General features: G+C 40.9%; 1 protein-coding gene across 9 annotated transcripts in view; it reads right to left on the bottom strand.

Moving 5' to 3' along the window:
- Positions 1-14,324, bottom strand: part of osbpl8 (oxysterol binding protein-like 8) — a 79,717-nt gene that overhangs the window by 46,688 nt on the left and 18,705 nt on the right. For 7 of the 9 annotated variants that reach the window (XM_018697091.2, XM_051077784.1, XM_051077785.1 and 4 more), the window contains one exon: positions 12,286-12,383. In XM_018697091.2, the coding sequence (XP_018552607.1) occupies positions 12,286-12,330 (45 nt within the window). In that variant the 5' untranslated portion in view covers positions 12,331-12,383. Of the gene's footprint in view, positions 1-3,363; positions 3,632-12,285; positions 12,384-14,324 lie in introns of those variants that run through there. The other 2 variants (XM_018697096.2, XM_018697098.2) reach the window with 2 other exon arrangements.

Below are 14,324 nucleotides of genomic sequence, written 5' to 3'. Positions count from 1 at the left end.
TGTTGTATAAAATGTTTAAAAAAAGAAAGTGATTAAATAACAATCATAACTTCACAGAATCCAAGGTGACATCTTTGCTTTGTCTGAATAAAAGTCCAATAGTCAAGTTATACATGACGAGGAGAAGCAGCAAATCCTGCCATTTCAGAAGCTGGAACCTGACAGTGTGTAGAACGTTTCAGTCATTTTGCTTAAAAAATGCCAACAATGAATTTATTTTTTACAGTAGTGCTTTCCAGATAAAGTGAAAATCACAAAGCTGCTCTAAGTGACTTTAATGAGAAGCAGGAGGTACTTTAATGATTTACTGTTACTACATTGCAGTGTATGACATAGAATGTCTGCAGTCTAGACTCTACAAAGGGCTTATTATCAGGTATAGAACTCTATTCTTGAGAATAGCTGGAAATACCATATGATGAGTGTAATGTGCAGTTTTTAGATGAGGACTGGTGCTGTGATGTGTCTTTCTGAGTAGACACTGTGGTGACAAGGCAGCCCTGCGACTCTGAAATGAAACAGGTTTAATCGCTACAACACCCCCACTTTCCTGCTACTTCTGAGTAGCTCTAAGCATGACTGCCTGAAATTAACAATGTACAATGTGCTAAAAGACGCTGAACTACAATCAAATGTGGAGCATTTAACTCCTTCGATAGATAAGGTTGGAGGAAGACAGAGAGGAAATCGGAAGCCTTGCATAGCCAGACAGGAAATCCATAAAGAGATAATTCTCAGGAGCAGAGCAAATTCCACCACCAAAAGCAAACAGGAGCAATCCCACTGGATTTTTGTTTTTCATCCTCTATCTCCATTGCTAACATTAAACCTAATAATGTCCCCTCACAGGCGGCCGAGGGGGAAGTAGATTAAAAAAGACTGATGCCTGTTGGTTTTAGTTTCTAAAGTAGTCCGTACAGTCATGTCTTGTCCATGTTTTATCTTTCATGAGGAAGGAGCAGGGAGGTGTGGAGGGGGACGTCAACACTCAACCTCACACAGACAGCATTTCATTAGACAGTAGCATTTCAACACGTCAGTCTTCAAACCAGGGGAGGTAGGGGGTAGCTGGGTGGGTCCATGGGCCTCACACAGAGTGGAGTCTCGGTTTCATCGCTGCGGGGGGGGGGGGGGGGGGGGGGGCTCAGGGTTCAGGGACAGCATAGAGGAGACAGGGTAAATGTTTTTAAGAGGAAGGTTAGCAGCAATACTAATTATCTAAAATTATTTAGAGGGCAGACTGATATTTGTGCTACAGTTCAACTAAAGATAATGAGGTCAAATGCTGTTTTGCCATTTTTATGCCATTCACAGAACCTAGACACATAAGTGAATGCCTGTTTTGCACGGTCAAGCAAATTGGGAATGTCCTAGCCTTCATAAAATTAGAAAAAAATTTGAAATTCAAAACCTCACAGCGCCATCAAGGATTGGCTCAACAGTGAGAAAACTGAACCGGTGCCTGATGAGAGATGAAACAGTATAACATTTTCAAGTAACCAAAATCATCACTAACTGTATATTGTGAATGTGAAATGTCAAAATACAATACACATAACAGACTGATTTTTTTAGACTGAATTTTTTAAAGGTTATGTCACTGTACATGAGGACAAGGTTTGTCTGCTGCATGCCCAATTTGCATAAACTGCCTACAAATGAGTCTTAAGAGGATGGTGATAGTAACAGTGATGAGCCCAACAACTGACATAAATACAGAGAAGTTTTTTATAGGAGTCTATAGTGTTTTTCCTACTGGAAGACTTTTACAACAAACTTGACGACTGCTGGATTTAGCAGGAACAAAAGAGTGTGCAGACACACAACACATCATGTAGGCAACTCTCAAAGATTCTGTTTAAATTACTGCCAGGCTATTAGCAAGTTAGACAGACAAAGTCCCCATATCAAGCAGTGACGGCAGAAAACTCTCTGAAAACATGGCGGAGGGCAGAGACGGCACCACTGCCTTCTGCCATGTTGTCAATGATGCAAAACAAACCCACACTGAATGCTGCACTCACATTTGGTTTTCAAAGTGCAGTAATCAAACATGGTTTTAATGGTAATTAAAAATTTGAAACTGTGATACTGTCTGGAATTTTACCATGGTTAACCAATGACTATGACCTATGACATATGGTATTTTTCTATTGTGGTTTTGCTACTTAGACTTAAGTAAAGCCTCTGAATACTTCTTCCATCACTCAAAACAGCCAACATGAACACTGAACTGAATAATGATGATAATCAGGTTATAATTAATTTTTATGGTTAAGGGTTTTGTTGGTCCAAACTAAACAGTCACTTCAGACTGCGGTTACCATAATGCTTGTTCAAAAATGCTTCTCTGTCCTGTTATAGGAAACAGCATCAAGTCAATCTCCAGACTCCAGCAGCTGTTCAGAATAAATGAACACAGGCCTGTGCTAGTACTATCAATCTGATTACGCTCACTTCAGCCCAGCTGCCTGCACCCCTGAGCAGCGGCCAAGACTCCTGCAGAGCCTCTTTTGTGGGGACAAAAACGAAAAACAAAAACACAACCATTCCTGGAAAACTGCTGTTACGTAACTGCATCCCAGCAATAGATAACTGGTTAATTTACCCTCATTCAAATGAGCCCTGCACATGGTTGGACATTTAGGTGTCAATTAAGAATATTGATTGCCATTTTTTTCTGCTAATTGATGTGATTACCAGATAGAAAATAAAACCATTTCATTGTATTTTTTGTTGCAAGCCCCAATGGGTTTTTAATTGGACTTGAGTGTGTTGCATTAAGGAGCTATCATGTTTCTATAAAGCACTCAATGTGGCTCCTCCCAAGTTGCAAGCAACCAGAGACAGACCTCCCCTCTGTGTCATTAGGCTCGATTAGATCCATGCATTGGGTATCAGCCTGCAGCAGCACCCCCTACTTCCACACAAAGAACTCTGTGAAGACACTTGAAGCAACAAATAGTCAGCCACCCAACTCTCTACCAAGCTAATAGAGACGGCATGATCTGAGTTAGCTGTACACGTAGCCCTTGAGCAAGCGTGGCAGCGAGTGCTCAGCCTTCATTCAGTGACAACATACTGAGCAAACAACAAGCTGGTGGAAACAACACAATAGACTCTGTGTTCAAGAATGAAACCTCAAGTCTAAAGCTTATAAAAAATCTAACAATGACAACACCACATGGCTACAAACTGTTTAATAAGAGTGACTGCCAGGTTTTAAATATGTCTACATCTTATTGTGGAACAAACAATATTCTTCAAATTTGACTGCATATACTACGATCAATTTCGGCTCAGTCTAATCTGCCTGCCCCTGCTTCCCGTTCTGACAGTTTGACAGTGTTAAGGTTCACTTACAGAAATGGAGGAAATGCGCACCGTGTGTCACTCAGTCGAGGGAGGTGAGCTTGCCGCTGCTACCGCTTCTTGATCAGACTAAACCTGGTACGACAAGCCACTGAGCTCAGCCCCGTCTCTCTCTCTCACACACAGAGAGACACACACACACACACACACACACACACACACACACACACACCAAACACTGAAGGGAGGAGAAAAGGCAGAGAGAACAAGCATGCGAGAGAATTCGAACCTCCCTCTCCCTCTCCCTCTCCTTCCCTCTTTCTCTCTCAGTCTCTGATGAGCGCTCTTTCCTCTCTTTCCTTCTCTTTTTCTTCTCATGTCATCACTCGGAGCCTTCAGTAATTTTTTTGTTGTCCTACTCTGTAAATTTGTTACATCACTGGCATTTGTTTATTCTTCCTCTGCTTTTCTGTGGCCTTAAAGTACTCATGATTTTCCCTCTCACTATCTCTCCATCCATGCATCTCATCCCTTCTTTTCCTTCATCTACTTTTTTGTCTCTGTGATCTCCTTATCACGCATTATGACAACAACACAGGTCCTTTAATCATGTTTGTCAGGCATGTATCTGATACACAAACCAGCAAAACACCACAACCACAAAAACAAGGAAGTAGGTTGTAGCTGTTGATAAAAGGGTTGAACTTAAAGCCACAATCAAAATCTAGTGTATTGGGCGTCTCATTAGCGCAAATAAGCGCTGCGTGTACGCCCTCGAGCACAGTTACTGTAACCACACGGCTCTTCTTCGTGTTCTTGTTGACTGAGGCCCTTCTGCACCAATAAACCAAAGCCACAGAGCCAATCTCCACGGCTATCATGGAAAATCACCCCAGAGGAGGACGCATGCACGACGCAGCTGCCCTGCAACCTTGTTATGGGGCCAATAATGCAAGCTTTAATGCATTCTCCTCTGCTACTGTTTCCATTTATCTGCCTAACTGCACTCCCCACACCACAGAACAGTGGCCATTTAAAGATACGATGCTGCATAAGTTTGTCATTACTGCAGATGCAATAACCAACAGTCGTTTACAGATGATGCAAGACGCTGGATTCAATCTGAATTTAGTCTCAGCTTCAAAAAAAAAAATCATTAGCAAAACAAGACCCAAATATTTTCCATGTGAGTCTCACCAATAAACACATTTAGTCTCCTCAAGCAAGGTGAAACTGAGTTCTACTGTGTTTGCTTTTCACAATGCTTCAACATTTTTGCTAGTACTGGGAGCTGCTCTCAGAAATGGTAACACATGACTTACCACATTTGTCATCAGCTTGCTCAAAATATGATTTACATCTGATAAAAGGATTGGTGACAGTACATGCACTGTGAAAAGTTAAGATTGTGAGAAAATTCAACATGTGACTGGTTTTGTTTTTTTAATCTTCCTGGCAAGCCATTTCAAAGCCACCATCTTTCACATCATTTTTGTTTGTTAGATATATACTCCTGGAGTCTTGTTGTCACTATGCGGTTGCTCAAGGAAGTGACTGTGCCTGTCCAAGAAATAGTCAGACACACAACCCCACGTATAACCATTACATGCAGATTTTAACTTTGAATTTTGTACAGATTGCACAAACTGTTTTTGGTATGAATGCTAAGATAACAGACTGCTGGCAGTTGCTTTGAACAAATCTATTCCAAAGTGGTATTAAACCTCTTGTCTAACTCTGGGCAAGAAAGCAAAAATGCTGACCCAGTTAAAATGCAGTTAATACCTTTTGTAACATCAGTGATTAACAAACTAAACTAAACTTTAACTACATGTGTGCATCCAACAAAGAAAACTGTGAGGAATTAAGAGTCAGTACTGTCACAGTATTCTTGAGCAATTTGCTAGTTGTGTCTGTCTGTGGTTTGGTGCTGTGATGAACAGAAGTACAGTGGGTTTTCCAAGCTTCTCTAAAACAGCTGCTGTAGCTGCAGAACAAAGTAGAGAGAGCTGTGTCAATAAACCAAAATAGTAAAGTTGTGTACCGTAAAACCAAAACAATGAGCTGAAAGACACTAAGAAGATGAGATTAGGCAACTACTGAATGTGAATCAATCAAGCTTTATGAAAGTGAGATTGCATAGAGCTGAAAAAGAGTAAACAAACTTTGACAGTATTTTTAATTTTTTACATACATTGCATATTCAGCAGGCTGCTCTTTCAAGCTCTGGAAACACTCCTTCACAGAAGTGAAATGATGCCCAAAACTTTTTGCTCTATCCTGACATGGGGAGCAGGCTAATTCTTTTCTCAGCAGGCCTACAAAGGAACAGTTGTAACAGAGCAGTATACATCTAGTCTGCTGAGAGAGATCACCGTGATTCCCATCATGAGGTTAGATTAGAGAAATTATTTTCATCTGACAAAAAAATGCCTCGTTCCTCGCACTAGCACCAATATACCAAGAAAAATTCCTTATATGTGCAAACTTACTTGGCAATAAAGTCTGATTCTGATTCTGTACTGAGTGGTACTAGTGGAAGTCAAACTACACACAAACACATTGCACAAAACAAACTGCATCCACCACAGTCAGAAATGTAAAGCTTATTTGCAATGGAACAGTGGCCATTTTAATTAGACTAAAGAGCCCAGCTGCAGGCAGGAAACTCCTGCTGAGTGTGATTCAGTCTGTGACTTTGACAATGTTTCCTCAAAGAAAAAAAGTACCAAACAAAGCACCCATTTATGGTAGCTACTGTGGCAGCAGCACAAATACTCTTAAAAGTAACTGTTGTAAGTGCAGTTACCTTGATTTAATGTTATCGTTCCTTGAGAATGCAGCATTTCAGTCAAAACTGTATTCACAGGACACGTATTACATGACTCAAAACTGTACGGAAACGCACCCACATTAGTTATATGGAGAACACGATTCTATCTTTATCTGATTGTATATAAATTACAGTTTAGTGCATCTAATTAGACATAAGATGACGGTAGAAGACATGAAACATTCCACTGAAGAGTACCACCTCTGAAGAGAATTTATTTCAGCATGAGTACAAATCAAATGGCAACAAAATATTTTACGGCTGACAATATTAATATCAATTTTTCTGTTTTTCTTTGAATGATTAAATAATTTCATTCATAATAATTAATGTCACCTGTACTGTTTCTGAGTGCTCCTTGGAGCCGATGCGGCTACTGTGCCTTTACCATTTGTCTTTCATAGTACATGTGACCTTTTTATGTTGAAACAGAAAATGACAAACAGTCGCAAGAATGTAAAAAGCTGTTGTAGATATATAAAGAAAGATGTTGGTGGTGTGGAGTTACTTGGGCTACCTAAAGCCTTGTTTGACCATGAATTGCATGAGGTAGCCTGAAACAGGGCTAGATTACTTAAAGTTACTTCAGCCAAAAACCTGTGCCAGCAAAGACAGGAAACGCCACAAACAGGGAAAAAAGCTTCCTGAAGCATCACCATCCCACAAAGCACAGAGAGTGCTAGCCACTTACACTCTCCCAAGCAATGAGACACATCCCTGGTAAACAAAGTAACAAGACACTTACAGAAACCCTGCCAAAACAAACTGTAACATTATCATCTGTTTTTCCCACGTTAACAGACAACATGCTGTTGCTCTTTTGCTGCCAAGAGACATGGTGCTGCTAACTACCATCAAAAATGAAGGATTTCAACTGATGAACTTAACTGACCCAAGATATAAGCTCCCTGGTTATCAATATTTCACAGTGTAGGATTTATACAGATTTATACTCACAAGATTGATGATATTTATCTTTACTGGGGAATTTTAAGCTTAAGCTTCAAACTGTATTTCATGGCCTTTGTTTCAGTATCTGGCATATTCCATAGTGAGATATCTCACACACACTCAGACATGTGCATGTAACCTAAAGTTTTCCAGTGTTCTTTCTGCACACAGCTCCATTAGTGCATGACATTCTGCATACTTTTCAGTAAATGGAGGATACATTTATGAATGCTTGAATGACACTGAATACAACTGTGTATAGGGCTGTATATAAGTACCAGGGTATGATAGTTATAGAATCTGTAAAAGTGGACATGCATAATAGTTGCCACTGTATTACTGCGAGGGGAGCTGCCACTTGTCTCACTTCTCAGTACTGAAGCTAGCAGAATACATATTTCATCATAACTGCAGCGAATATGCTGACACACAATATATTACCTTCCTTGAGCCAAAGGAACTGGATACTCTGAAAGGGATGTGTGTGTGCCTGGCATATCATTGTGCACTGATTGATTCACACCAGCAAAAAACAAAGCGCTAAATGTCTTAGCAATTCTTCTACGGTCCTACTCGTCCTGCAGTAAAGAGCAATACTTTAATGGTTGCATCTTTATGGGGAACACACACACACCAGTGTCTACCACTTATCCAACCTTCGTGATGAGACATGCCCTCGCCTTTGTCATTCCCAGTGTCAATAAATCCATACTGTCTTGATTAATGCCTTCAAATCATCAGCCCACCCAGCACCTTACCCGGGCTGGATCACCGATTTGTCTGTCAGGAAAAGAACTGAATAAATCTTGGCAGATCCTCCACTGCACTTAGTTAAATCCAGAATGATAAAATCTGCAACTTCCCCCACATCATCTGAAGTTCACTTTGTCAAGTCTTTTCAAAATTACTGTATATTTTCAGACTTTCACTTGCAGTTTTTTCCGTATCTGAGGCCAAGCTAAAGCCGTGGAGGATAAGCTTGCTTTTCCTGTTTACTTTAACCCATTTACTTTAGTGGTGAGAATGTGTCTCATAAGCCCAGGCTGTCATCTTGGCTCTGTCAACAGCACCGACCGTTGATGTACGGTAGCTGATGCAGCCTCAGCTTCTCGCTCCCTGAGAGCAGCCTGAAGCCAGTTTTCACCTCTGGCTTCTTGCAACCTTCTGCAGCTTATTCCTGTCACATTATGTGGCACAGCAGGTCTGAGAACCAAGACTTTGTACTTTGCTCTATCTAATTACTTTTTACTGTTATTTTATATGTGCTTTTTACCTGGGCTATCGTTTTGAATATGTCAGACATTGTTAGCCTATGACATCAATCATCAAGGTTTACAACCGATCACATCAATTGTGAACATCACCATTGGCTCTCTGTGTGAAAAAGATACTACTGTTATATTCTGTACTAGTAAGATAGATCGATTATAGCAGAGGAACAGATATAAACTTCAATTGACCATAATGCAGTGCAGTTGCAAGACACGTTGCCTTTTAAAGGTTATATCGATAGGACATTCATTGCCACTAGATGTCGCACAAGAGCACCAGCATCTCAGACCAAATGAACAAACAAAACAAATGTTTCGTCTGTCACACCTTCGGCTTCTCTTCAGCCAACAGATGGGACTCGCACGAACATGCACATGTGGCCGGGCCAGCTACCAAAACAAAGAACGGAGAGGCTCAGATTACAACACATACTTCGGGAGCATGTCTTCATTCTCTGCTCAGGATGCCATTTCTCCACTTGGATAGAAAATAGTTGATTGCTGCTTTAAAATCTTGTATATTTAACTTTTAAGGCTGTAGTCAGCACCACATCAAATCTAGCCACAACTAAATGATCAGTTTTGAAATAAATATGTGGATATTCTGTAACCGCACTGAAAGTTCATGCCCGCTCTCTTGATGTCAAAAGGCATTCTAGGTATTCTAGGAAAGCAACTGAAGCAGGGATGTCCCTTTGCAGATATCTGTTGACATTTAAGGGTCTTTTCTATTGATCAGTGTCAAAAAAACACATTTTAAAAGTTATTAGATCAGAACATTGTCTTTGAAACATGCATGTCTTTACCATCATTAGGATTCATCCTCTGAAGACCATAAATATCTGTATCAAATTTCATGACAATCCATCAAAAAGTTGTTGAGCGATTTTATTCTGGACCGACGGACACTGTCATCCCTAGCAGCAGACTCAGCACTAGACTCAGCAATCTTTCATATCGGTTTAGATTTTCATGTTGATGATTCACCGAATGGGGGAGGGCTTCCTGTCACGCATGAAAAGAGTCCATTAAGGGGTTACACCAGTTTGTCGATTTTTATCATCAAAGTAATCTTGCCTTTCACAGACTGTCAATACAGATATTTATGGGCAGTAAACAAGAAGAAAATGCACACAGGCCAGAATCCTCTGCTAGTTTCAAGTTTGTGAAAGTCTTTCAATCTTGAGCCCTGTACTACTTTCCTGCAGCTAGAAAGTCAGGTTGCATTAGATGCAAGTGTACTTGTCATTTGAGGACCAATCAGTGCTCAAAGAAGAGTTGGTGCTGTGGGCATGTGGTGCAGCTCCACCAGATGGGAATGGTTAACTATCTTGTTCCGGAGTGAGTGCAATGACTACATTTTTTAAAACTTCTACGAAAGAGAAATGAGGTCATATCTTTTCCCAGTAATATCCTGTCTTACATTCCTATTGGGGGAACTTCCAGCACAACCAGTGTTTTACTGTTGGCAACTGAGAAGCTCCTCTGGAACAAATGGACGTGAAATGCCCCGCAAAAGGGCAATTCAACATCCTCTGAGGATAAAAGTTTTTCTCATTTATTTCAGCTGTTGAAACCCCGTCAGTCAGTGATCTCCTAGTCACAGATCCTCTTTTCTTATCTCTGAGCCACCTCCATGCCATTGTTTAAGTGCATAATGGTTGTCTATGTGCCTTTTCACTGCTGCCTATTCTGAACAGCAGGTCACCAGCGCTTTCATTACAGTATGTACAATGCAAATGACAGCAGACTGAATGGTGGTGGATTTTTGAAACAGGAGGGGGGGCAGGCTGCCATAAACCTTCCTGAAGCGTCTCCTGACTGTGAGGATGTCAGAGCAAGGGGAGAAGCGGCAGACACCTGGCGTGCTTCCCAGAGCCTTTCATCTCGTGTTGGGAGCCATCCTCTCTACCAACGGGCCCTTTCAGCAGACAGCAGGATATGCCAGCAACACAATACGTCCCACAGTCTAAGTCTCACACCATCCTGGCACTGCAGCCGCTTATAATGTGTGATCAAGTGATAACACACTGTCCCAGAGTCTCCACAAAGGAGGTTTATTGCTAAATCACAGATAGGTACACATTCATCAAATTCAATTCAATCCAAAAGAAAGCATTCAAAAGAAGCAGTAAATACAACGACATGGCTTTCAAACCAATTCATGCATCAGCAGTTTCATTATGCAGCCACTAAAACAGGCTCCAGAGAAGGCGGGGTGAGAAATTAGCTTGCACTAATGACATAGATTGAGTGTTATTAAAACTCACTCCCATTCTAAGCAAGACTCATAGAAGTAGGAAAGGGCTTTTAGCTCTGCTCCCATACAATTGTGTGTGGAGGCCTGAGGGAGCAATGGCCAGCACTGTTATCAACGCTGTTATCTGCTATTATAATTGCCCTCCCGCTCGCTGCAAAAATGGCTACCGAGGATTATGATTAAGGTGAAATGAAAGGGCAGACTGACGATGCTGGGATCTGAGAGGAGGGAAGTGGTATTTCATGTGTGGTTGTGTGTCATTTGGAACAAGTGACACAGAAACTAAAGAAACAATTGGTTTCTTACATCAGAATAAGAACATGAAAGCTAGCAGAATACATATTTCATGTCTGTAAATACTTGAAATATCATGTACCCTCCTGCTGCTTATGCCCCCGTAAAATAACTTGATACAGTTGAACATTGTGATATACTGTATGATCCTCACAAACAACACACAAACAAACAACATACTACTACACATACATGACTGACATTTTTGTCAGTAAATGTCTCCTTCTGAAGCTGCTTTAGTATATTGCATATCTTCTCAATACAGAGTGATCCTGAACTTGTCCTCCAGTACTTTGCACAATATAAACAGTGAATAATAAAGAACTTAAAAATGTTAATGTCTCATTGGATGACTTTTATGTTGGACCTTTTAATGATGTCTTTTTATGAATGTGCTTGTGTGTAAATGGCAATGTTTGCTGTGCGTTCCCTCTCTCAACCTGTTTCTTTCTAAGTACGTCTCAATGAGACTACTGTACCTGATTAAATAAAGGTTGTATATCGTGCCATGTTTTGAGCCAAAGTGTTCCTGCTGTGTAGTTTATTTTGAGTAAACACACATAAAAAACTCAAATGATGAGGAACTAGCTGGGTTTGCCTCCAGTAAGTCACTGTCAACCTGCAACACCAAACAAGAAGTTGCAACAGCTTATATTGTGGCGTAAAACAAAGAGAAAGAACTGAAGTTGACAATGACTTTTTCATCTTCAGGGGCCTGTTCATGGTGCATCACCACCATTTCTGTTCCCAGGAAAGAGGACTAAAAACACACTTCCATGTGACCTTTAATCGTCTCCAGGCAAAGTGACTGTAGCTGTCCTGTCTATCCACTGACGCACACACCCTGACAGGAGTTTAATTACATGCAGCAAAGTGCAGTGTCTGCCACAGAGAGCCTGACAGTCCTATGGCAGGTTAGCAATATTAGCACCTTAAGCTAATCATTAAGGTTCAGAGAGTGTACTCGTGGAACAAACTTCCCATCACTGACGCAAAGAAGGAAGCAGGAACCTTTTCCAGCTCAAGACTATACATGGAGGTTGAGTGAAGACCACCAATTATTAGAGACAATTAAGAGGCAATGAGACAGGGTGGGTGGATTCAAGATTACTTGCTTAATCTTAAGTGGAGCCTACAGAATATAGGGTGTGCTCTTTGTATCTTCAAATATGTAGCAATTACAAAGACCTAAGAAACCTACTGTTCTTTAAAAGCACTATAACATTTCTTGATTAATTCCTAGATACTTTCCTAATCATTTTGCAATTCCCATTTTGGAACAGTAGGTTAGACTCTTGTTTTGAATATCTTCATGTGCATGTTCAGGTGGGAATGTACCTAAATATGCCAGTGTGCTGACTCACCAAAGTTTTCTCAGGCTCCTGCTGGGACTCAGAGGAGGACTCCATGGTTGTATTTAACCAGAGTCAGACCTGTCAGCGCTGCTCTGACGACTGCATATCTGTCAGGAGGGAGAAGCAATGTGTTACCACAACAGGACAATACTTAAACATATGTGTTTAATTTCTTTGATTTAAGTGTGCAATGTGTTCAAAATTCAGCCCACGGGCCCCTGAGTTGTTTTGAGATACTGGCTTGGCTTGGAATACCAATGATTTTTTGAAAGTGCCCTTTGACGTGATGTGGGATGGGCAGTTTGCTAGATTTTTTTTTTTTTTTTTTTTTTTGTAATATCATGCCTACTCATCTATCACATTTCAGAACAAACAGGCTGCAATGGCTGTGTTACCACACAGAAGCACAATGTAGGATTTCTCTCATTTCTGCCACAGTAAACCAGTGTAGCAGAAACCTGCTCACCATCCCCCCACTGGCCTTTTTTCCCACCCAAACAAAGGTGTTGTAGCTCCAGGGCTTTAATAAACAGTCTGTTTTTAGTGCAAGCAGGGGAGAATGGAGGATCAGCCAGTCTGTCAGCTTACTACCCAAGAGAATTGTGAAAAATTCCTTCTTTCAGACTGTCTGTCCTCAGATGGTCTTCCCTTTAGAAATGTTGGAGCATGACACTGTTTTTAACCTATATCTGTCTAGGGAAAGTTTCTGCTGGCTGTCACTTACCCGCTCCACTGGACCAAACGGAGAGTTACTCAGGGGTGAATCAGTAAGGATACCTGTTGTAGGTTACTTTATAAATCCACAGCAGTTTCACCCAACTGCTCCTTGTATACTGTATTTAGGGACATGTTACAGTGAAGGTTCAGAGCAGGTATGTCTTTGACTTGGCTGTTCAAATCTAATTCAGATTTAACACCCTCCTTGTTCCTATGCTGTTAGTATAGCCAGATATGAAAACACTAACAGGAAGTTGTTTGTCTTTAGTAAACAGGATGACTAATGAAAACACACTGAGCCTTTGAGCACACAGATAAACATTTTTCATCATCACTAATAAATACCTTGATGGATTTAAATTATTCCATATCCAACAACCTCTCCACTACATCCCCAGTTTCAGCACCTAGCCCAAATTATAAGCTCTTATAAGCTCTCCTCAATCCTATACATCAATTAACCCCTAAATGAACCCCAAGTTTTACATCTAATGCTGAGATCTGAGCCAAAAATGGCCCATGAGCTGTCAGGAACAAAAATGAGCAGCAGGGCATCTAGTTTGACAACTAGTAGATGAGAGGAACACAGAGCACTCTTCCACACACAACTATAAACATGGGGTGGTAAAAGAGAAAAGAGAAAATGCAATAACTGCACATCCTCACTCACTTTAATTCCTAAAACTGACTCCGTGCATATAAATATTCATTGCCTGTTTAAGTGGAACAGTGAAGTTGATCCCTGGCATTTGTCTCCAGTCACCTCATGAAAGATAGCAAGTTATGACGGGTTGTTCAGTAGTCTGCCAGGTCACACCCAGAACCTCTGACTATACAATCTAATCACAAAATAAATAATAAATCTGTGATCTAAAAACAAAAAGGTGGCCTCAATAGCAAGAATCAAAACTCAAGGTTCCAAAGATAACCTCTAAAAAAAACTTTACTCATGGGATATGGATCTAACATAGGCGTGAGCACAAGGCACACAAAAGCAGCACATGTATTTGGCAGTCAGCTCCAGCTGCCCCACCTACACATCTGTTCATCCAGCTCATGTTAACAGACTCAAAACTCATCGCCTGTTTGTTCCTTGCTTCTATACATCGCTATACCTGCACATAAGAAAATACAGCCTTGACCCCACCGTCCATAAGAGCAACACCACTGTCAGCTAAGTCATCAGCATGACTTCATGAACAAGTGGGACCATCTGTTAATTACACTCTATGCTTTCGGGGAGATTATTTTGGGTAGAGCAGCTGCCTGCCAACGCGTGGCCATCCTAAAAATGCTTTCAAGATTAAGGCAGGCAGCCACTTATGCTGATT

Source organism: Lates calcarifer, linkage group LG18 (assembly GCF_001640805.2).
Source record: "Lates calcarifer isolate ASB-BC8 linkage group LG18, TLL_Latcal_v3, whole genome shotgun sequence".
NCBI classification, from domain to species: domain Eukaryota; kingdom Metazoa; phylum Chordata; class Actinopteri; family Centropomidae; genus Lates; species Lates calcarifer.
This window is presented reverse-complemented; position numbering and strand designations above follow the sequence as displayed.